The sequence below is a fragment of the Arvicanthis niloticus genome, chromosome 7 (genome assembly GCF_011762505.2).
Source record: "Arvicanthis niloticus isolate mArvNil1 chromosome 7, mArvNil1.pat.X, whole genome shotgun sequence".
Classification (NCBI taxonomy): domain Eukaryota; kingdom Metazoa; phylum Chordata; class Mammalia; order Rodentia; family Muridae; genus Arvicanthis; species Arvicanthis niloticus.
This window is the reverse complement of record NC_047664.1, coordinates 9,528,690-9,554,398: the sequence shown is the minus strand read 5'-3', so window position 1 is coordinate 9,554,398 and position 25,709 is coordinate 9,528,690. Positions and strand designations below refer to the sequence as shown.

Sequence of the window (25,709 nt, the reverse complement as noted above, 5' to 3'; positions counted from 1 at the left end):
TTGTTGCTGCTGGTGCTGCTGCTGTTGTTTTTGTTGTTGTTTTTGAAACAAGTACTCATGTTAGCCCAGTCTGGCACTAAACTTGTTATGTAGGCAAGGATGATCTTAAACTTCATGCCTCTTCTCCCTGACTCTGTGATGATAGATGTGTACTACTACACATAGCTTTGTGCACTGCTAGAGATCACTAACAAGTCACGATAAGCAAGTGTTCTATTGGCTGAGCAACATCTGCTGCCTAGGACACAGATGTATAGTCACCAGACTGCAAAATGCCACTTTCTGACTTAGGCAGTGCTTAAGCAACACAAGCTTTATGTAGCTATATTCTAGATTATAAGTTTTATAAGTATATAGTGAAGATAGTGATTACTATCAAGTGAAATATTCAAGGATATTTTCAACACATGCAACTTAAATTTTCAGTACCATATTTGAATTTGCAACTAGTTCTTAATCTGAGAATGTAAAGCAGATTTTTAAGACATTACATTTCCCTAATTATCTATTATAACCTCACCAGTAACACATTTGTTCTTAGAATATAATTTTGTTTGATCAACTTTTCTGCATAAGTATTCATCATAATATATACCTACTAGGCAGTCATTAATTTTTCCACTTTTACAAAATTACCAAAAAAAAGTCTCCTTCCTTCCATCCATTCAAAACTCCAAATTGCTATGTCAGTAATGGTATCTACTACTGTAGCAGAAAAAATGTTAGCAATCAAATCTACTTTCCTCCATCTCAGTTTAGTCTGAGACAAGTATTAGAGCTTCAGTGTGCATGAGCTTCAAACCTCTCTCTCTCTCTCTCTCTCTCTCTCTCTCTCTCTCTCTCTCTGCGTGTGTATGTGTGTGTGTGTGTGTGCACATGTGTGTAGTACACGTGACATATGATACTTTTTAAGACAAATAAAAGATCAAAGCCATTCAGGTCCCTGGGAATTGCTGGGTGACCTTCTAGTTGCTTTGAAATTGGTCCAGCAAATGCTGTTCAATCTGCTGCACTTCCAGTGGGAATGTTATCAGCTACTACTCCAATACTTGAACTCTATAACTCTTTATAATGACCTCTTTTACAAGATAAACTTGAAAGGAAATTAGAAATGAATGAGGTGTATGAGTGTCTCCTGACCCAGAAAGGATCTAAAAATGACACCTTAAAATGATGTTACTCCACCCAAAAGCCTATGTACCATCTATACAATACAGAAAAAAAAGTGAGAAATAAGATAATTTCAGAATGAAGAATACAAAAAAATTAGACTCAAAACTGTTAGATTCAATCAATTCCAGAAAAGAAGATGTATGTTCTACTGTTGTAAAGAGACATTATGACAAAGGCAACTTTTATAAAAGAAAACATTGCATTGGGGCCTTACTTACAGTTTCCAAGGTTTAGTCCATTATCGCCATGATGGGGAGCATGGCCACAGGCCACATGTAGGCAAACATGGCGCTGGAAAAGTAGCTGAGAGCTATATTCATAGACAGAAAGAGAGCCCGAGCCTAGGATGGGGTTTTTAAACTTCAAAACTCCCCATTCAGTAACACATTTCTCCACACAAAGCCATTCTTCATAATCCTTCTAATCCTTTCAAATGGTGTCACTCCCTGTTGAGTATGCATTCAAATATAATAAACCTATGAGGGTCATTTTTATTTAAATCATCACCTCATCAATACCAGCACTGATTTTAAGATAAAATATGTAATTTTAGAAGGAAGCAAAATGAAAGAAAAAGCAAAAATGAAGTGAAATCTTTGCTTTACTCTGTTAGCATTCAGTTAGAATTATAACTAATTGCTGATTTATTATTTATAAAACTCATTTAGGAGAAATACGGAAATATTGTTAGGCTTAATTGCATTAATTAAGTGATTAACTTATTGTTTAATAAATGCTAACATTGTGATAGATATATTTGTGTTTAGGATTAATGACTAGAAAATCACTACAATCCTAAATGTAGTTATTACCAATAAGTGAGATGGACATAAAAAACACAGATAAAAAATTAACTGTGAAATCCCTAAAGCTCTCAATTTCATTACAAACATATGTATGAATGCTACACATATAGGAATATTGACAATAAATCAACAAAACAAATATTGATTGTATTTACTTTTCCAACTTTTTTGCATTTATATTTAAGAGCACAACTGGTCCCATCATTGGAGAAACTTACATTTTAATAAGCATAGTGAACTGTATTCATATTTAGCTCTTATTTAAACATGGATTTAGTCATTTAATTTTTTAATGGAATATTTTACTGTTTAACTCTCATCTCAGGTGAAGTTTACCCAAAGATGTACCATATCTGCTTCTTTCTGGTGACGTACATGGCGCCTCTGTGTCTTATGGTATTGGCTTATCTCCAAATATTCCGTAAACTCTGGTGCCGACAGGTAAGTAATATCAAATAATTTTGTTTGAGTTTTCTTTAGAATGTATATGAAAACAAATTTTAAAATTCACTGAATTAATATAACACTTCTAACACAGGATTATTTGTTCTAACATAGTGAGACTCTGGATGTGAAAATATCTCTTAACTGTTTTACTGATATTTAGCAAATGTCTTAGATTCTGCCTTAAGAAGTCTACACTTCTATAAACTCTCAACCTCAATAATTAACTAAGTTATATTTTGTCTGGGAGTAACATTTAAGAATTTTGTCTGCATGCATATCTGCATACTACCTGTACATGGTGCTCTCAGAAGTCAGAAGAAGGAACTAAATACTCTGAAGGGAGTTACAGATAACTGAGAGCAACCAGGTGGATTCTGGGAACCAAACCTGGATCCAAAAAAGAAATGCTGCCAGTCCAGTGTTTTTAGCTGCTAAGCCATCTATTGAGACCCTCCCTCTCTTTCTTTCCTTTCTTTCTTTCTTTCTTTCTTTCTTTCTTTCTTTCTTTCTTTCTTTCGTTTGTTTTTTATCAAATAAAGTCTAACAGGAATCAAACTGAAAAAGGAAACTTTAATTGGAAAAATGTCTCCATCAGATTGTCCAGTAGGCAAAAGATCACTGAGTATTTACTTGACTGATGATTTATTATTGCAAGTGCCATCCCTGAACACCTGGAATAAGAAATCAGTCTGCACAAGATAGTAATTCTATTCCTTTATGACCTCTTCTTCAGTGTCTGCCTCCATATTCATGTTTGATTTCCTGTCCTGATTACCATTCAGAATGTACTGTAAGATATAAGATGAAATAAACTCCAAAAAAGGAGAAAGAAAAAAATTTTTGAAGGATTTTGAATTCTAATAAATTTTAAATTAGAAAATGGTAACATCCATGAGATTTCAGTCACTCCAGTGATTCATTTGTCATATATTAATACTTTTTTGTGTACCATCTTTCAAATTAAACCACTAGTTCATGTGAGCAGTAATTTCAGGCTATAGAAGAGGTATAATCAGGTATACAATGAAAACAACTTTTTAATACAAATACAGGATCCTAGAGCTGAGTGATGTGGGGTCTCTAAGCTCAGGATAGGAACTTTTAAGTTGAATCTTGATAAGTTGAAAAAAATCAGCAAATGTGGAGAACTGTAAATATGCCGAGTGGATATAGCTCATCTAATGTTGTTTAATAAATTATATAACATGATAAGGGTGCATTTTTTTCTTATTTCTCTATAACTATGGCCAGTACAGTCATTTATTTGATTTTAAGTTTGTGGACTAACAGGTTGTTGGCCTCCTTCGTCTAAAAATTTGTATTGAGAAAGAACTTACTGAGAACGTTTTAATTCATTAAAGGCAATTCCATTTGTTTTCTTTTAAAGAAATGTTTCTATTATATGTGAATTTTGCATATTTATTCAATATCCAATGTATTTTAATCATGTTTACCTGCAACCCCTCTCCCTAATTCCTCCCAGATCTTTAGATCTTGCAAAGTCATATCCTCTTTTTATAATCAACTGAGTCAATTTTGTGCTTCTCATGTACTCATGGACTTGAGGACATCCAATGAAGCATGGTTGACCCATCAAGAGCCACACACTCAAAGAAAATCTATTTCTCCCAACCTCCACTCCTACTAATCACCTACCAACTTTCTAGCCTTTCAGATAGACCCTGAGCCCCTCCTACCTGCACAATGGAATGTTGATTGGCTTGATCTTGTGTATGTCTTATATAGGCCACCATAGCTGCTGTGAGTTCATGAGTATAGTGGACCCATCGCTTCCAGAAGATGCTATTTTCCCCCATTTTTCCCAATATCTGGGAAATCTCTTCATTCCAGTTCCTCTTCCATGGGTCTGTGAATTGTGAGAGTAGAGTGTGTGTGATGAATATGTCCCATTCATGACTGTGTACTCCACAGGTACTGGGCACTTTAGCTAGCTGCAACTTTCTGCATTAACTGCCATTCACAGCAAAAGAAAAAGTACTCTGTAAAGGTGGGAGACCTACACTAATCTGTGGTTGTAGATTCAGGAACATTGTATTTAAAGTCATACTCCATAACTTTCCTCTTTTAGAAATACCATATCTGATATTATAAACCTTGGCAAGAATCCAGGGCTAGTCGGCTCAGAGAAGGATAAATCAACAACTATCATTTTGCTAAAATTTCCCCTAAAATTCTAATCAGAAAGTGGTTGGTTATCCACCTAGCATTCATGCCACTGTGGCACTCATAACTGTATCTTGAAATACCTGCCTTTACTGTAGCTGAGTAAGGGCTGGTAATGACTTTTCTCCCCCAGTACCTGCGTAATATCTTCTGATGCTATGAAAACTAGCTAACAGAAAGGAACCTTCTCTCTCAACACCACCTTTATTTCTCTGTATCAAAGTGTATAGCATTGTCATCAATAGTGTCTTACCATCAAAATCTGTAGAAAACAAGAGCAAAGCAATTGCAACTGCTTTGGGTATTCTATGAGACTCCTCTGACTAATAATTCAGTACTTGGCAATAGGCTTTTTATTTTGCAATTTACATCTTCTGGGAGGATTATTCCTGTGCAACTCCAAATAAAACATTAAACTCTTATATAAATATATCTATATCTATATACAGACATATAATTTACTATTTTATAAGCATATATGTGCTTATAATATATATGGTTATAAAATAGTAAATTATTAAAATGTCCCATTTGGTTTTTGGAGATGAGTCTTCATTTGTATTTTCTTCAACCCTTGGTATTCAAACCATCTTTTCAAGACCATCTTTCACTAATTGGAAACAAACAACTTTTACAGTTTCTAGGCATATATGTTGTATAAGTCCTAGTTTTTCTTTTTTCTTCTATTTTTACAAGGTAAGATTTTTTAAACCATATACTTTATAGAGAATTATTGTCAGTTTTTGTATACTAGTGTATTAGCAACAATAACTTGAGGCATAACAGAACTGAATACATTAGATCTGTATTTTATACTAAATTTTATTCATAAAGCAATCTGTAATCACTATTTTGCCAGCCAGACTAGCCAAATCAGTGAGCTTCCCGTTCAGTGAGAGATGCTGTCTCAAGCCAGTCAGGCAACAGATCAAGTAAGTCACCCAGCACCCTTCTTGCTCTGGCCTCTTTGAGCACACACGGGAGTTGCACGCTTAAAACTCCAAACACTGAGGATACTAGAAAATGGAATTGTCAAGTCCAAAAATATTCCTAAAGCATAAGTTTTGTAAGTGTATATACTCATGTTATATGCTAAAATGCATATTACTGGCTAAGTTTTAAATAAATAAACTCTAAATAATAAACTATGAGTTCTTTGAGCATAGCATAAGTAACTGAATATAAATGGGCACACAAACGCAAGGTGAGATTTTTAATGATTCCTTTCATTATATCTATATAGTCATATATTTACACACACACACACACACACATATATATATACATACAGAATATATATATATATTACAACTTCTGTGACCTTTTGTGTCCAGTAGTCAAGGTAAGTCACATACTGTTCTCCAAATCTTTTAATCAAAACAAAGAAAGACGAGTACAAACACTGTAAGACATAAGCAATGATGCATTTAATTCCCAGCAACGTGTTTTCTCAGATTTTCTACCTGTCCTAAAGCCAATGCCACTTACTCTAGGATGTTTTGTTTTTGTAACACCCCATTTCCTCGTGTGTGCTATTGCATCAGCTTTTACTAGGTTATATACTATCCAAGATGTATATACTCTTCTCGGCAACAGTTCTGTCTCACTCCCATCTCATGTCAGTGTTGGGCTCTAACTACTGTTCCACCAGACTATGTGAGTGATGCTATCTGGGACATGGCATTTTGGGTATCATAGTAAAGACAGAAATGCTGGGAAAAAAATATCCACCACCACTCGAAATTTCTGTTATGAGCTTACATCTTGTAATCTTCCATTGCCCCCCGAAGTCAGATATTTCAGTATTCTCTGACAAAAGGCACAAATCACAGAACCATAAGGATATCCTCACAAGTTGAAAGTAGATGATATGGAATATCACACCATGAAAATGCAAAAATGGGCAAGAATGCAAGAGTTTAAACTCTGAGCATGTTACTTGGTAGTTGCACAAAGTTTATCAATAATTCCTGTGACTTCGATCATTGTTATTTTATTCAATTGTATGTGTATGTATGGGGATTGTGTGTGTACAGTACCTGTGGGAACCAAAAGAGGGCACCATATATCTTGGGTAGGAGTTACTGGGATAGGGGTTACAAAAGATTGTCAGCTACCACATGTGTGCTCTGAGAGAAACCAGTGTTCTTAGCCACCGAGCCACATCTCCAGCCTCATTTTCATCATGTTTACATTAGATATGTACAGCTCACAAAATCGTACAGCTCACAAAATCATACCTATTAGACGAATTAAGTACCTAAATCATTGAAATACTATTATTATTATTATTATTATTATTATTATTATTATTAATACTATTAGTATTATTGAATAAAAATCCTTAAAGTATCATTGAATAAGGTACCTTAGCAGTCTATGCTGTTAGCTGGACTTTCCAGTAAGTCTGATTATAGTTCTACATTAGCATGTGTTAAATTGTTGTGACCTTTATTTGTCCTCCTCCTCTTCTTCCTCTTCTTCCTCTTCTTCCTCTTCTTCCTCCTTTTCCTCCTCCTCCCCCTCTTCCTCCTTCTTTTCATACTAGAGGATGAAACTCATAGCCTACCCATGTTTTAACTGACTAGCATATCTTTTGACTGAATAACATTCTTAAAAATAAACTTCCTTGGGGCTAGAGAGATGGCTCAGTGGTTAAGAGCACTGACTGCTCTTTTAGGGGTCCTGAGTTCAATTCCCAGCAAACACATGGTTCCTCATAACCATCTATAATGTGGCCTGATGCCCTCTTCTGGTGTGTCTGAAGACAGCAACAGTGTACTCATACACATAAAATAAATAAATCTTAAAAAAAAAAATTTCTTCAGGGGGCTTTAGAACAACCTTATAATGACTCTTCTGTTTCCTCTAGGCCATTAATGGATAAATAGTACATAATAGCCTAAGTCTTTGTATTCTTCTAATCATCACATGCCTAAACAACTACTACATAAAAAAATCTAGTGAGAGTTTAAATAAGTAAGGACATGTAGCAATTGACTTCTCTGCCATTCTGACGAATGCTTTAGAAAAATTAAAATATGACAGTTTCTCAAAGAAGAAAAGATATTAATGTATAATACAGATATACACATGTTCTAAGTGTACATTGAGTTTCTGAGGATCAAATTAAACATCAAGATATGCTTTTATGTAGTTTTACATATATTTTCATATTCACTTGCTTAAAAAGTAATAGACTGTTAAAACTCTTACGTGTGATACATAATTTGTGTTGTTATCATTGTGCTGACAACTGTTACCTTTTACCTTGCACAAAGAAAGGACTTGAAAAATGTTCTTTGCTGTGCAAATGACTCTTGAATCATGAACAATGTACTTTTTTTTATTATTTAAACATATATTTCTCAATTTCCAAACCTTTAAAAATAGGCTCAAATTGTATTACAGGCTTAGAAATGATCTACATTTTTTTTTTTTTTTTACAAAATGTCTCATTTAGTGCTATCCACATGATTCACAAGATTTGCAGTGAAATGCCTGAACTGTGAGACTAAAACATTTTAAAAGCAGATTGGAATGGAAATTGGCAAGTTGAGCTGAGCCCACTTTACAGCTGTAATAAAGTAAATTGACCCCAGATGGATAATTAAATAGAACTCTGCTTGATCAACGCTTGGCTTCTAACTGTTACTGCCTCTAAACAAATTGTCAGGCATTGTGTTTGCCATGGGCCACGTCAAGAGAGCCATGAAGAGAAGGGCCTACCCTATTTGCTTAAAGTTATGAAGATACATGGATTCTGTTTTGCACTTTTGAATTAGCAAGTGTAAAGTTATTAGTGAGCAAATCGTGTGTCCTTGTCTGACTTTGTTAAGAACTTTAGTAATCATTTTAAAAGTACTAATAGTCTTGCTCGAATCAGTAGACTTCGCTTTCCTTGACAATATGAGTCAAAGAATCCACTGGCTATGAGACAGACTAGTCTCTCAAGAGCCTCTCATTCAGAAACTTCTGAAGCTTGACTCGCTTGGCTACTTGTGCATACTTTAGCGTTCAATCCAGTACTAAGAATTCAATAACAGATCTTGGTTACTATGTAAACTTCTGTTAATGCATCCCAAAAATATTACTAAGCACTTACATGTCTCACACTATGTAAAGCTTTAAGATTAAACAGCAATATACTCTGAAGTCAGACAGGATGTTAGCTTTCCAAAGGCTGAAAGGCCTTCCATACTATGACTGTGTCCCTGGGCCCCGTTTACCTTTTATTTACCACATTTTTAGAGTCCTTAGAATTCATGCAGTGATGTTGAGTTATAAAAATTAGTCTAGTGTGAGAAAATGGATAGAAGGTCATAAAAGAAGAGGAGATGCAGGAAGGCAATGCTTCAAGTTCCATAAGGAAATCAAAAGCACAAGTACAAGTAGTGCCTGACTGCCAAGCAGTGGAGGTGCACACCTTTAATCCCAACACCCAGGGAGCAGAGGCAGTCAGATCTCCACATCCAAAGCTAGCCTAGTCTACAAAGAGAGTTCCAGAATAACCAAGGCTACATAGTGAGACCTTGTCTTGAAAAAAAGAATTTACTGTAAAGATATTTTTGTTTGTAATCTTTTCTATTTGTATCCAGACTGAAATATAATTGTGTAAAATAATAAAACAAAGAATTCAATTTATAATGTATAAATACATAACTTAAAAAATAGATGAAGGGGGTGTGGAGTGATGTTAAAAATATCTAGTGAAAGACAATAAAATTTAGATGGCATAGTAGAAAACAATAAAAATAATAAAATACTAATAGAGAAATAAACACAAATAATAAAATACTAGTAGAGAAATAAACAAAATAGGTAATATATGCATATTCAAAAATACCAAAATGGCAAATGTAAATTAGAAAATTTGAACAAACCTATATTAGGAAACAGAATGAGTAACCAGAATTCTACGAATAGTAAAGTGAAGAGTCACATGATTTTGTCTTTCTGACTGCAATACCTCACTTAGTATAACACTTGCCAGTACAATCCATGTTCCATAATTTTCAAAGTTAATGTTTCCTAACCCCTGAGTGTGTTTCCATTCTGTATATGAGTCACAATTTCATTATCCATTTTGTTGTTGATGATGATGATGGACATCTAAGCTGGTTCCTTTCCCTTGTTTTTGTGAATAGTACAGCAGCAAATACAGATGTGCAACAATCACTTCTGTGACAAAATACAGAATCCTTTGCTATCCTGAGTCATATGGTAGTTAGAATTGGGTATTTTAAGAAACCTTGATACTGACTTCCATAGTGGTTATACTAGTTTACACTCTTACCAACGGTGGATAAGAACACATCTTTCCTCACGCTTTCACTAACACTTGTCATTTGTTTTTGGTTTTGATATTCTTTTGTTTTGGTTTTTGTCGTTTGGGTTTTTTTTTGATGGTAGTTGTCAGATGTAAATGAATTTTAATCCATCAACATGGCTGCTCTGGCAACAGATTACATACAAAGACCTTCTAGGTCAGTGTGATCTGACTGGAATGACACACTTTTAATCCCTCTGGATGGATTGCAGACACTCCATTAATTCCTTCAATCCCTAACAATTAGGTAAGGTTAATTCGTAGAGGAAACACTGGTGTTTGAAAGTGATGTCTAACTGAGGGTGAATCAGAAAAATATTTGATACAATGAGTCAGAGATAGTATATGTTCAACTATCACAAGACAGGCAGTGAGGAGAGCAGTGCAGAGAGAGGGAAAGAAGGAGGGGGCAGTTTTACAGAGGCAGGTTGCAGGGAGAAAAGAAGCTAAACATAGGTGAAGAGAGAATAAGCCAGAGAATATGAAGGAGCCAGAAGATTAAAACATATTGCCGCCGGGCGGTGGTGGCGCACGCCTTTAATCCCAGCACTTGGGAGGCAGAGGCAGGCGGATTTCTGAGTTCGAGGCCAGCCTGGTCTACAGAGTGAGTTCCAGGACAGCCAGGGCTACACAGAGAAACCCTGTCTCGAAAAACAAACAACAACAACAAAAAAAACATATTGCCAGAGTTAGAGGCCAAACAGAGCAATTCAGTCAGAAGCCAAGAGAAACCAGTTTAAATCAGTCACCTTAGAAAGGAGTCAGACAGCTAATTTGAACCAGCAAGCCACAATTCAGAAAGAACTAGAAAGGGTGAGATTATTGAGCAACAAGCCTCTGAAACAATTACATCTGGTGAATAAAAGTTACTTTGACAGTCCTAACTGGGTTTTTGTCAACATAAGATAAAGTCATTTTGGAAGAGAAGGCCTCAACTGAGGAAATGTCCCCACCAACTGTCTGTTGATGTTGGCAAGCCTGTGGTGCATTTTCTTGATTGATAACTGATATGAGAGGACCTTGCTCATCATAAGTATGCAACTCCTGGCAGAAGGCACTGTGTGCCATGAGAAAGCAGACTGAGCAAGCCATGGGAAGCAAACTAAGCAGCACACCACCCCCCCCCAGCCCCTCCTTCAGTTCTTGCTTCAAGTGCCTGCCTCAAGTTCTTACCCTCACTTCCCTGCATGATGGTCTGCGATCCTCATGGGGACTTAGCCTCCTCAAGTTGTTAGGGGTTTTGTTTTGTTTGTCATAATATTTCATCACAGCAATAGAAAGCCAAACTAAAACAGTAATCATTCCAATAGAGTTGAGATAGAATCTTAGAATCGTTTTAATTTACATTTGTCTATAGCTGAGGATGTTAAACAGTTCTGAAAACATTTATTGGCCATTTGTGTTTCCCTTGAGAACTGGCTGCTTGTTTCATTAGCCCATTTATCTACTGGCAGTTCTGTGGCTTGGGTATTTAAACATTACAGTGCTTTATTTATTCTATATATCCACACCCTCCCCCTGTGTGAGTTATAGCTGGCAAAGACTTTCTTCTTAATCTATGGTATATCTTTTGCTCTGCTGATAATTTTCCTTGCTGCATAGAAACTTTTAAATTTCTCATAGTCCACTTCTTGATTCATAGGACTATTCTCTGTCATTGGAGTTCTGGTAAAAAAAAAAAAAAAAGTTTGTGCTTATACCCTTAACTTCAAGTAAATTCCTTATGTTTTGCTCAAAGATCTCAGATTTCAGTTAAGGTCTTGGGGTGGGAGAGATGGGCAAGTTGTTAAAAACATGTTGTACTCTTACAGAAGACCCAAGTTCAGTTCCCAGTACTATGCCAAGGAGCTCACAACTGTCTGTAATTCCAGCTCCAGAAAGACTAACACCTTCAGTCTCTGTTGGCATGTGCTCTCTCTCTCACACACACACACTCAGAGAGAGAGAGACAGAGAGACAGAAACACAGAAATAATTTAAAATAAAATTTGCACCTTAATCTTTGAACAGTTTCAACTGACTTTCGTACAATGGAGATGTGGATCTCAGTTGACTCTTCTGAATGTAGATATTGCTTTGTCGGTGCCATTTCTTGACTAGGCTGCCATTTTGCAATGTATATTCTCAATGTCCTTTTCAGATTTATTTAAGCCATTGTTGTGTATTTATTAATGGGTTCTTTATGCAATTTTATTGGTGTACATATCCTTTTATTTTATTTTTATTTTTATTTTAGCCAATACCATGCTGTCTTTTTTACTATAGTAGGCCAGGGTTGGAAACTATGCTATCTTCAACAGTATCCTTTCTGTTTAGAGTTGTTTTATCTATGCATGGTCACTTGGGTTTACATTTGATTATGATTTTTTTTAGATTATATTATAGTTCTTCAAAGAATGTCACTGGAATTTTGATGTGGATTACAGTGAATGTGCAGATTACGTTATATTTTTATTTTTATATGACCATTTTCACTAAATTAACTCTGCTAATCCAGAAACATGAAAATCCTCTTTTCTATCTGGCTTGCATTTTATTTCTTTTTCAGTATTCATCACTTGCATGGTACTTTGAACTAATAACTATTGTTCACATTTCTATTGTAGTATTTTTTATATAAAGATAGTTTACAGGGTTCATTTACACTATAATGAACACCTATTTCTGTGTTTTGCTTTCTTCTGTTAGGTACTGTAGAGCCCTCAGTGACATTATTGGTGAAAGGACCTAAGGACAAACTCTTGGACTGTGTCTTTTCTGGCTCTTTTAAATCAGTATTAGTACTTTTATGTTATAAAACATGCATTCAAAAATCAGGGGTCTGGAGTGATACCTCATCCTATAAATTTTCTACCTTGTAAGCATGAAGACAAGAGTTTAATATGCCAAAGCCATGCAAAAAAATCTAGGTCTCATGGCACATAGTTGTAACCTCAGTACTGGAGAGGGGAGCCAGGAAGGTCTCTAAGGTTAACGAGCCAGACAAGCTAGCCAACTTGGCAAATTCCACGCCAATGAAAGACCCTGTCTAAAGAATAAGATGGATATCAACCAAGGAATGCCAACCTACATTGTCTTCTGACCTCCAATGCTTGTGCACACATATGTACACAAACAAAACTGCACACACACACACACATACATATAAAAATGTATGCAAAAAAGCTTAATCTCTTACATGTAAATTTGCAAAAGGAATCTTTTTACAATTAAAAATAAGGTGTGTTTTGAAGGTCTGTACAAATTAAATATATGGTCTGAAATATTTTGCTTTATTCTACTTAGTATCTTCTCAATCAAATCTATAAAATGCAGTTTGTAATTTACCTTTAAGGACACACTGGACCTGGCTTAAGGTTATGTGCAATTCTTGAATGTCAGTTGATGTAATGACTCCTGATAAATTTTCACTGTCCCCTTTGGGCTGCTCAGCTTTTCTGCACAGTTTATCAGTGGAGAATGGATTGCAGGATTAAGCCTCTTCTGCCTTCAGGTTGTTATTTGAGAATGACATCAGCACATGTCCTTTTCATTGCAAGGCTACAACTCTGCGCGCTGTACAACTTCCTGTTCAGGGGAATGTTTCCGATATTTGAAGAAGTCATCATTGGGCAGAATATTGGTCCCCCCTTCATGGGAATATTCAAAAATAGAACGATGTTTACAGTTTTATTTAGAAACTACTTCAAGTTTATGGATACGTACCAGCTTTTGTGATAGGATGATTTTGGAACTTTCTAAGATCTATTGTTACTTCTAAAACAATTGTTTCTAAAACTGTTTTTGTTTTTCTTTTTAAAGAGAGCCACAATACTGAAGACATTCTCAGCAATTAAGAGTAATGATTACTCTTGCAGAAGGTCTATGTTCAATTCCAACCACACACACATAGCAGCTCACAACCTTCCAACTTCAGTTCCAGAGAATCTAATATCTTTTTCTGACCTGCTCAGGTATCAGGTGTACATGTGACGCACAGATATACAAGAGAGCAAAACCCTCATAGACACAAAAATAAAAATTGAAAAATCTTTTTAGAAATGTAAAAATAGAATCGTCGAGATGGGAACGTTTGTAGCTCGTTATCTCCCCAGCCAGTGGTTTGGTGAGGTGGTCCCATCCATTTCTGAGAAGTTTCTGTCTCGGGACAGGTTTTCATCTGCATGATTGATCTCTTGAACTGAGAAGATGGTCAAGTGGGGTCTCATGTAATGAGACTCATCTGTTTGGACATCAAAGCAAAGCTCCATTTTCAAAGGAAAGATTCTCTAATAGACTTTGATCTCGTAGTGTAAACAGGCACGGGTTCAATGTAACCTTCATTCTGAGAGGCCACGGGAACGCATTGCTCTCTACTGTGAGCGGCGCAAAGATAAAAGTAGCAGCTGAGTAACTGTAACACAATCAAGCTGTCCCCGCGTTGTACTTATTGGCACATCTAAAAAAAAAAATAAAAATAAAATAAAATAAAAAGCACAAGCTGCATTTTAACATTTTGCTAAAATCTATCAATTTTCATGAGATTATAATTAAGAAGATATTATACTTGGCAGAATTTTCTGATATTATCAACCAAAGAAAAATCAAGGGAAACGCCGTTGTGTAATGTAATTGCTACAAATCGTGGCTATTTGAAATATTAGTGTAAGACCCGGAAGGAGTCTCAGTGTATTCGTGTGCTTTCCAGAAAGGAAAATTGCAAAATTTGTTTCAGGCAATTTTGTAAGTGGGAACAGTAAATCACGAAGAATAGTTTTTGTTCCTTCTACACATAGATTTGCTTTGTCTCAAAAGGAGACAAAAAAAAAAAAAAAAAAAAAAAAAAAAAACCCTCATAAAAAATCAATAGCTGGTTAGGTGCGGTGTCTCCACGCGACAGCAGGTGGCAGTATCGATGCATCAAAATTTCATTTAAGTTTTTGTTGTTTTTCGGTGTGTGCGGAGGTGGGGTGGGGGGGATCTGTTATCTGATGAGTGTTTAAATTTAGGCGACATCCGAATTTAGAATTTATAACGAAATCTTATAGTCTGAATTTTCATAGCATTCTTTTGTCTTCAGACCTTGACAAGATTATCGTGTTTTAACACAAGAACAACATAAGCTTGTTTCTAACTTTTCCCCCCAAATACTTATTAGGCGTTTGACTAAATAAGTGCTAAGAACATACTCTGCCTAGCTCGTGGTCTGGAAAGACGGAGATTTCAAACTCCAAACTTCTGTTTCTTAATCTTTATTAGTGGTTACATCTTCTTTGTAGAACTTTGCTAAGTACCAATGAGGGATCCCATCTCCTTTCAGATTCCAGGAACTTCTTCTGTGGTTCAGAGAAAATGGAAGCAGCCACAGCCGGTTTCTCAGCCCCGGGGGTCTGGACAGCAGAGCAAGGCCCGGATTAGCACTGTTGCCGCTGAGATAAAGCAGATCCGAGCACGAAGGAAAACAGCCCGGATGCTCATGGTTGTACTTCTGGTCTTTGCAATTTGCTATCTACCAATCAGCATCCTCAATGTGCTAAAGAGGTAAAACACGTGCATTTATTTTAAAAATGAAGCAGCTTGGCATTTTAATTAAGAACTCTTTTCTTTCTAAACAGACAAAACCGCTCTCCCTAGCACTTTGTCTGGCCAATCAATTCAATTGTTTGAGCTGGTGATGTTCTTTGAGCACTTAAGGCAATACCAGTGGTCAAGCACAGTCAGGAAATACACTCTTTCAGTCGGTGAAGACTCTCAGTTGAATGGCAGATAAAACGGTTGTTTTCCTAACCTCCTGATGTTGACTCTAAGGCTTAGATGTGAAAGTATTTTAATAAAAATTGTTTCAATAACTAATTTCATAAGTAAATAAAAGTCAATTGTACTTCTAAATTATTTTGGAAAAGAGTAAATGAATTTTACAAAACTTTTTTTTTCCCTCAAATATATAAACAACCCTATTTTTCCAGTGAGTGCAAGTACATAATCAAAACTCTGAAGTTGAAATGCTTTTGACTAGTGACGTGAGCAGCAGATGCTGAGGTGCAAATCCAGTACAGTACATGGATAGCCAGCTTTTGGGGGAAACATCAAAGCTGTTACACATACACACACTCGTCCCAAGGCAGCCTTATTTCTGTTTATAAGAGGCTTCGAATTTAGCCTGGAATTGCTCGTGTCCTTTTTCCCAAAGTCAGAGTCAATATCATATTCCTCACAGCTGGGGACCTGGGAGACAGGTAAGTTTGGCCAAAGTCAGACAAAAAGTGGTATAAAACAGCTGCAGAGAGTTGTCCTCTTTGGACTTTGTTTTGATTCTTTAAAGACTTTCTCAATGATGAAGTAGAAAATGAACTGCTAGTTTTAAGAAAAAGTCCGACTGCAGCTCAGAACAGACTATGCGGTTCCAAGGGGGAGGAGGTTTATTCAGGGGATAGGGCAAAGGTGGGGAGAGGAAGGTGGAAGAGATAAGAGAGCGAGTCAGGGGGGCCTGCCTGTTTTATATGGGCGATGACGTAGTATCTCCCAGGTAAAGGTGAGGTAGCCGGGTGGATTCTGGGAGTGTGCGGCTGTTGCCTTGGCAACGATGTGGGGGTCGCCTAGATGTGACCTCACTGGGTTCGGAGCCTGATACCAACACGAACGTTTGTTCAGAAAGGATATAGCCTTGTATGTTTAAGGGTTTTTGAAAACTCCAGTTCTTGAAATATGTGTTCATTCACAAAACACAGTTTACCCCCTGCTTCGGCCAAGGTTCCCTCTCATTTTCTTCCTAACGGAAATCATACACACATGTATTGAGTATGTAGCCAGCTTGCTAGTTGTCCACTCTAAACCAGGCAGTCCCTCGAGCAGAAGGGAATCCAGTGGCAGGCAATTCCTAGGGTAGGGAAGTGCATGAGGAGGATTTCCTCTTCTCCTCAGGGAAGGTGAAGGGGTAGCAAGGACAGGAGCTTGTAAAGGTTGGACTTCAGGCATGGGATGCCATTCAGATGTAAAGTGAACAAATAAATAAATTAATGAAAAAAGGCACCGTAAACATGGATGATACTGAATAGATTCATCCCTCTTTTCCCATCCCTGTCTTCCCCTGCTCTTCTTCCTCCTCCTCTCCCTCCCCTTTCACCTCCTTCCTGTCATTTTCTCTCCTCCTCCTCCTTCACCTTTCCCTCCTCCTCCTTTTCTTCCTCTTCCTCTTCTTTTCTTCTCCCCTTCTTTCTTTACCAATCCTGATCAAATATCTTGAAAAAGGATTTAGCATTCTGTGGGATGAACATTTGAATTTCTTATGTCTGCACTTGCACCTCTCCCTCTCGTTATTTCCAGATGCCCTCTTGTCAATTATTTTCATCTCATTATTCTGAATTAAAGTTTCCTTTGTCAAGGTGGGAAAGAAATCTATGTATAATTTAAAACTCTTTTTAAAGTTTTTGAGCAATCTGTGTGTTTGTACTCCCCCCCCCCAACACACACACACAAACATTTTAAAATGTTTTTGAAAATGTTTTTACTGAAGACAGCTTTATAAAAGGAGAAGGAAAGAAGAGGAGGGATGAGTCTATTCAGTGTCACTCATGTTTATGGTGTCCATGGGCTGGGTCTCCATTTGGGGCAGTCGTTGGCTGGCCATTCCCTCTGTCTACTCTAGCTTTGTCCCTGTACTTTTTGTAGACAGTACACATTTTGGGTCAAAAGTTTTGCATCTGGGTGGCTGTCCTTACCCCTCCACTGAGATTCTTGCCTAGCTACAGGAAGTGGCCACTTCAGAATTCATATCTCCTACTGCTAGGAGTCTCAGCTAGAGTCACCCCCATAGACCCTCCGGGGCCACTCCCCATCCCGGGTCTCTGACATGCTCTTCTCCCCCACACCACTGACTGTCTTCTCTTCCCCCTCCCTCCCTCCCTACATTTGACACCCGCCCCTCTCCCTCCCTATTGCCTCTTTCAATGTGATTTTTATTGGTCTAGTATTTCAGAGATTTTGAGCCAGCAATTGCATCTTATTGTATATTTAATTTATCTACATTCTTCCACTCTGTTTATTTGTGAACTTCTATTATGTTTGTTTGTGAACTTCTACCACTCTATAGAGCATCCCTTCTTCCCTGAAATTTATTTCTATTGTGTACCTTCTCATTAGAAAGAAAAAAAATAAGACATAGATCACATAATCAGGGTTGGGGCCTTCAGGAGGGAACACAATATCTCTTCATCCTAGGACTTACTGAGTAGTTACTGAATATAATCATCAAATAATACAAAAGATAAATGGGAATTTCTAAGAATAAAATACAATGAGTTAGGTTTTTTTCTTTTTAGTGTTGTGTGTGTGTGTGTGTGTGTGTGTGCGCGCGTGCGTGCGTGTGTGTGTGTTGCTGCTGTTGCACACATGTTATAGCATAGGTTAGAGGAAAGGAGGAAAACCTATGAGGGCCAGTTCTGGCTTTCCGTGTCTCTTGAAGCAGGGTTGCTCTTGACCATGCAGCTGTACTATATACCCCAAGCTAGCCGGCCTATGAGCTTCCAGGAGAGTCTCCAGCCTCCACCTCCTAGCTCACATATGATTGCTGGGATTACAGATGTACACTATTCTATCAGGATTTGTGAGTGTTCCGATAATATGAACTCAGGTCATTAAGTCTTCACAGGACTTGCTTCTACCCACTGTCTAGTCTCCCCACACCAAAGAACGCAAAATTCAAGATGCCTTTAAGGCAGACAGCAAGGTTGCTCAGTGGGTAAGACACTTGTTATGAAGCCTGCAGACTTCTGAGACCTGCCTGGCGGAAGGAGGCGAGAACCAATTCTTGACAGTTATTCTCTGAACTTCACACATGTGCTCTGCCTGATGCCCACAGCCCAGAAAAATCAGTGTTAAAATTGCTTTAAAATGGACTTTCAGGACACTATAATACATTTTCTTTTAGTTTAACATAATATGTGAAAACTTAAAACTCATGTAGACTCTTACCCACTGAAAACCAGTTATTGCCTGCATACATCGAAGTCTCATTTCAACAAAGCTGGGCTCATTGAACTTGAAGATATATAATGCATTGATCTGTGCACAGGTGAAAGTGGGAAGAACCTAACAGTGCAGTTTTGGAGTGCTGATTAAAATATGTGCAGTGGGGCTGCTAGATGGCTCAGTGGTGAAGAGCACTTGTTGCTCTTTCAGAGGACCATGGTTCGAGTCTCAGCATCTACTTGATGCTCATCGCCATCTGTAACTCCAGTTAAAGGAAATCCAGCATCCTCTTCTTACCTCTATGGGTACCTGGCATGTTCACACTTGGTACCCAGACATGTAGGCATACCGCCCATATGCTTAAAACAAGCAAATAAACAAATGAAAACATGTGCGTGGTGGAATACCAACAGAAGGTTACTCAGTCACATTCAGAAACAAAATAACAGAAGGGAAATGTTCGGCTTCTTTCTTCTTGACAAGAGATTTGCATTTTCTGGTTGCAAGGCACAGAGACTTTTTCTCTGAGCTGGGGTTTCTGACAGGCACAGGAAACCATTGTAAAGAGGCTGTGCAGTCAGTGCCTTTGCAGAGGACAGCGTCAGGCTAGTTCTGTGATGTTTTGGATTCAATTATTTAAGACTCTTGATTTTCTGTCTCTTTTCCTACAGAGTATTTGGGATGTTCACACACACTGAAGACAGAGAGACTGTCTACGCTTGGTTCACTTTTTCACATTGGCTTGTGTATGCCAATAGTGCTGCAAACCCAATTATTTATAATTTTCTTAGTGGTAAGTTTTCAGTGTTTCTTTGTTAAGCCTCTACTCAAGGGTGGAGCTTCTAGAGCTGCCCTGAAGCAGTTCTGAAGTAGATACAGAACTTAGTTTCAATTTGAGCTGTGATTTGCCCCTGAGTAGATTTCTGTAGAATGTCTTCATTTTGAAAGTGAATATAAGCCATCAAGCTCATCAGAGTAAATGGTTTAATCTTTTTCCTTGGAAAAGTTAAATAAATGTTAAAGGAATAATGGGCATCTTCCGTGCCTTACATCAAACTTATGATTCACACACACACACACACACGTATACACATACACACATATATACACACACATACACACATACACACACATACACACACATACACACCCATACACATACACACATATACACACACATACACACACATACACACACACACACACACATATACACACACACATACACACACACATACACACACACACATACACACATATACACACATACACACATATACACACATATACACACATACACACATATACACACATACACACCCATACACATACACACATATACACACATACACACACATACACACACATACACACACACATACACACATATACACACATACACACATATACACACATACACACATACACACATACACACACATACACACATATATACACACACATATACACACACACATACACACATACACACATATATACACACACACATACACACATACACACATATATACACACATATACACACACATACACACATACAACACACACATACACACACATATACACACACACATACACACATACACACATATATACACACACACATACACACATACACACATATATACACACATATACACACACATACACACATACAACACACACATACACACACATATACACACACACATACACACATATACACACACATACACACATATACACACTCACATACACACATACACAAACACATACACACACATATTCACACATACACACATATACACACACATACACACATGCACACACATACACACATATACATACATACATACATACACACTCATACACACATACACACACAACACACACATACACACACATATACACACACACATACACACATATACACACATACACACATATACACACTCACATACACACATACACAAACACATACACACACATATTCACACATACACACATATACACACACATACACACATATACACACACATACACACATGCACACACATACACACATATACATACATACATACATACACACACATACACACACTCATACACACATACACACATACACACACATACACACATACACACACATACACACATACACACACATACACACATACACACACATACACACATACACACACATATACACATACATACATACACACACATATACACATACATACATACATACACACACATACACACATACAAAAAAGGATTTTAAATGTTTCTACCATGAATACACATCAAATGTTTTCATCCATTTAATGCCACTCAAGCCATGAAAATTACGTACATTTACTAAAATATCTCATGGCAGTCTAGAAATATAATTTCTATAATATTATGAATTAAAAAGTTATAATTAGTAAAAAGAAAAGCACGACCAATTTTATTTCTGAGAAGGGATTTTGTCACTTTTTAAATAATCATTGCACCCTGACTAGTGCTTTGATCTTGCACTAAGTAGGTGAGACCCAGAAAGAAATGGGGGGACGAGTGTTTGAAATAGAAGGCAGAGCAAGGCAGAGTGCTGGCATGAGGTCAAGAGGAGTTAGAGAAGCCACTGACAACCCCCTGGTGTGAGCCTGCCATTGTCCTAGGCCTGTGAACAGTCGCCTCAGCAGCCTAATGCAAAGGGTGACCTAGGCGGGAAGAGAAGGAAGAACAGTTTCCTGTCTTGTCGGTTGCTCTCTAATAATTGCCCTCATTTCATTTTCTCACCTGCCTAGAATCTCACTCATAGTTTAAAGATAACTACTACCGCCTCAGACTTTTCCAGTTTCTTTATTTACTTAATTTGCCATACTTGGATAATGAGACTTTTTTCATAAATATTTTAGTGTATTTTTTCTTGTTTTGTTGAACCCTTATGATACATACCAACGTCCTTAAAATACAATGTATCTTAAAATACAATGTTCTTGCTTATACAGAAGGCAGATTTCTTTGCTTTTTGAAGCCATTGAACGTCTAGGCAAACTTTTCCTAAGAGCCATTTGGCATTATTACAGGGTTAAAAACTAACTTGAGAAGCACAGTGGGGGTTGACTTTAAAGAAAGAAAACAAATGCCAAGTATTACATATGAAAATAGTTCATCGTTTAATTTCCTTTTTCTATTTCCTTTACTGATGCAAAATGTGCCACCTCACTGTTACCTTGGCTCAAGGGAATGACTCATTTGTACCCTGCACATTAGGTATTGAACTGTTTATGCATAATTCACTTTCCTTTCATTCTTTCTGGTCTGCCAGGAAAATTTCGAGAGGAATTTAAAGCTGCCTTTTCTTGTTGTCTTGGGGTTCATCATCGCCAAGGAGATCGCCTCGCCAGGGGATGCACGAGCACAGAGAGCAGGAAGTCCCTGACCACGCAGATCAGCAACTTTGATAATGTATCAAAACTCTCAGAGCACGTGGTGCTCACCAGCATAAGCACACTCCCAGCAGCCAACGGGGCAGGAACGCTTCAAAACTGGTAGAATATTTATTGCTATGATGAGGATATCCGACCCAAACTATTCTTTTATATAAACTCTGTGAATGGAAGTTTTAGTATCCAGTTGATCTAAACCTAAAATTACTTGTCAATGCATTTTTTTAATAGATCACTCTTTGGAAATAAAAACAAATTTGAAATATTTCCTGAACCATTTTCTCAAACATGTTATAAGTTTAAATTCAGCTGAATTTATTTCAAGCTACTTTTTCTTAATTCTGTGTACTGAAGTTTGTGGCAATTAAGGGTTTGAACATTTCTAATTCTTTCTATAACTGCTTGCTATTTTAATTTAACCATTTAAATTGATTGCTAAAAATCACCAGAAATTAATCATTTCCTTTCAGCATATAAAGAAAGTAACAATTATTAATTCTTAGTTAACAACAAGCATAATTCACTTAATTTTTAAAAACATTACAAAAACTATCATTACAATGTGCTACCTAATTAAATGCATATAATTTGTATATATTCGAAGTATACCTTTCCAAATCACCTAAAATATATAAGATTAAGCCTAATTTTCCACTGATGTTATTTTCCACTTACTAAATGTTCTCAGGTTTATAACCTTACAATATCTAAGATTTGTGTGTGTGTGTGTGTGTGTGTGTGTGTGTAATACAGAATCAAAATGACTGAATTAAAGTTAAAAAAAAATTGTACCAACTACTAATATACAATCATTTTCATCTCTAGGGAAGGATTTAAGATTTAAATTAAGAGATTAAAAATTAGATTATTCTTCTAGTTAAGGATAATGAGTTAGTCACCCTTGCTGGATTAAGAATGTGTCTATGAGCTAGGGAATAAGTAAAGCAAAGAGGTTGCAGACAGGGCTCAAGAAGGGCTGGACTCTAGGTCTGGGGTAAGTATAAATAGCTGAGCATCTCTCTAGCAGTTTACACTTGGCTTCGGTTCAGTCCTCATCACTGAACAATATGAAACAACATGAACAACAAAATGAACAACATCAAATAAATGAACCAAGGCTTACTGTAGTGAGAGAGAGGCTTAAGTAAGTGAGAGAGGAGGGCTGAAGATTCCCAGGCATGGCAGAGAAGTCACACAACCAAAGATGGTGGTCCCCACCACAACACTGGCAGGACTGTTACAACCCTCCCCCACCCCCATTTAAATTATATTACACTCTCTGTATTACTAATTTTAGCGTGCCTGAGGCTAAGAGACTGGAAGCTAGGAAAGTGGAAAGCTGGCTACTAATTCATATACAAATAGAAACTCTAGAGTATATTTTGTATAAATTTAAATTATGGGATTGAAATGGTTATTTCAAATTCGTTCTTTGCAAAATTCTGATGATAAAAGTGTCCACTTCTAAATTAAGAATTTGAAAGTGTACATATTAAATTGTTCTTCATCTCATAGTGTAGTAGTAGTATGTAGGCACTCTGATTATAAAGAAACAGTATATATTTAATATTTGAGAGAGATTTTATTTGAAAATACTTATATTGTCATTTTGCCTTTTCCCCAACTCTTTATTCTCAGAGAAAAATAACACAACCAAATCATCCATACTTTCTTTTCAAGAGTTTAGGGTTTTGTTACCATGTGCCTTTTAGTATTCTAAGCCAGGACTACCCTCTGCTATGAGGTTTATCAAAATCATATGGCTGAATATCGTGATGTTCTATATCTATGAACACAATCACTTTCAATGTGTTTCTCCTCTCTCCCTTTTGAGAACTCTGTCTACCGTACACTACATGCAAGGAGAGCTGGAATTTTCTGATCGTGATGACAGTTAGCACTTTAAGATTTGAAGTTATCTTCAAATCTTTTTGGTACTAAGCCTTAATAGCCTTGCAGCTCACTAAGCATGATATAATGATTTTCTCTAATATAATTGGGTTCATTAACTCTAAGCTGTGAGACAAATATTAGATCCCAAGATGATAGTTCGTGTTATATAAATAAGGGAGGCCTTAAGAGGGAAAGGATGGAGAGAGACATGGGGAGAGGAAAAGAGGAGAAGAGAGGAGAGAGAGAAGGAGAGAGAGAGAGAGAGAGAGAGAGAGAGAGAGAGAGAGAGAGAGTATTGTCATCAGAAGTCAGAATTTCTGTGTTCGAAATCAGTGATTCTCAGTGCAGTGTGGTCCCTGTAACCACAACACACACATTTAGCAGAAGTTAGTATTAAACACGTATCCTAAACTTACTGAACCTGAATCTTTTGGGTTTGGTACCCAGGAATATAGGCACTTACAAATCCTATGGGTGATTACAAAGCATGTTGGCATTGAGAACCACTGTTCTAAATGGAGTCTCCTGGCCTCAATTTATTAGCCCATGTGAAATAAAGTCTTTTACTGCACAGGTATCTACAACAGGGAGTGCCATCTTCACTCCTGTCCACCTGGCTGGAGGTCTGAGAGAAGAGGCCCGAGCATCCTTATGGAATCTCACCCTTGTCTTCTCAAAGAGATAACGGTTTACAAAACAATTGCCACTGTGTTCTTAGTGTGATGTTAAAGAAGATGGACTTTAAGGCACTTACGCGCTTTATACATGACCCGGATGACTTGAGTTTTTATTTACTAAAGTTTCTGTTTTGTGGAAGCCATTCATGTTCAAGAATAATTGTTGCCTGGAAGAAAAGCGATAAATAAAATGCATACATAAATGATGTGCGGGGGATAGAATCATGAAGTGTGTACATACTTCTCAGACTTAGGGCCCAAGAATCCTGAGAGGTTTGGATTAATGTGGTGACCTTCATAGGATAAATGGTTAAAAAATAAAACAGGAGGCCCCCAAACATAGCAATGTTGTTGGGGTGCTTAACTACTTCATTGTGTGCTAACAATGCAAATGAGAAGACTTCATAGGAAAGTTTTCTTTTAGAACTGAGCTATGCTAAACATTGGACATTGACCTACCTTTATTTCCTCTGTATTTCAAGCCTTTGATGTGAGATGTCAACGTCATTAGTTTTGTTGCTGATAAGGTGATGTAATAATTTTGCCAAATATATTTGAGATGAATGAATTTTTATAATATCATGAAAGCTTTGATATTTTGAGTTGATTCCTTTGGGGTTAAATATTACCAAGTTTGTGAGAAAGAGAAAAAACAAAACATGAGTTCTAATTTTTCTACAATGTGGAATATTTAAGTAGTTACAAACTATTGATAAGTTCAGTGTAAAGGTGTTAGGCATAGTAATACCCAGTTTCATCTCAGTGTACATTGATTAATTCAGGAAGAATAATTATGTTTATAAGTGACAATCTGAATG

At 36.9% G+C, this 25,709-nt stretch overlaps 1 protein-coding gene across 1 annotated transcript in view; it reads left to right on the top strand.

The window, feature by feature from the left end:
* The window catches only part of Hcrtr2 (hypocretin receptor 2), a 93,877-nt gene extending 68,900 nt beyond the window's left edge, over positions 1 to 24,977 (top strand). Inside the window, exons 4-8 of the mRNA XM_034509161.2 lie at positions 2,305 to 2,420; positions 15,238 to 15,458; positions 19,556 to 19,677; positions 22,201 to 22,423; positions 24,789 to 24,977. Of these exons, the coding sequence (XP_034365052.1) occupies positions 2,305 to 2,420; positions 15,238 to 15,458; positions 19,556 to 19,677; positions 22,201 to 22,423; positions 24,789 to 24,843 (737 nt within the window). The 3' untranslated portion in view covers positions 24,844 to 24,977. The remainder of the gene's footprint in view (positions 1 to 2,304; positions 2,421 to 15,237; positions 15,459 to 19,555; positions 19,678 to 22,200; positions 22,424 to 24,788) is intronic.
* Positions 24,978 to 25,709: the final 732 nt, after the last annotated feature.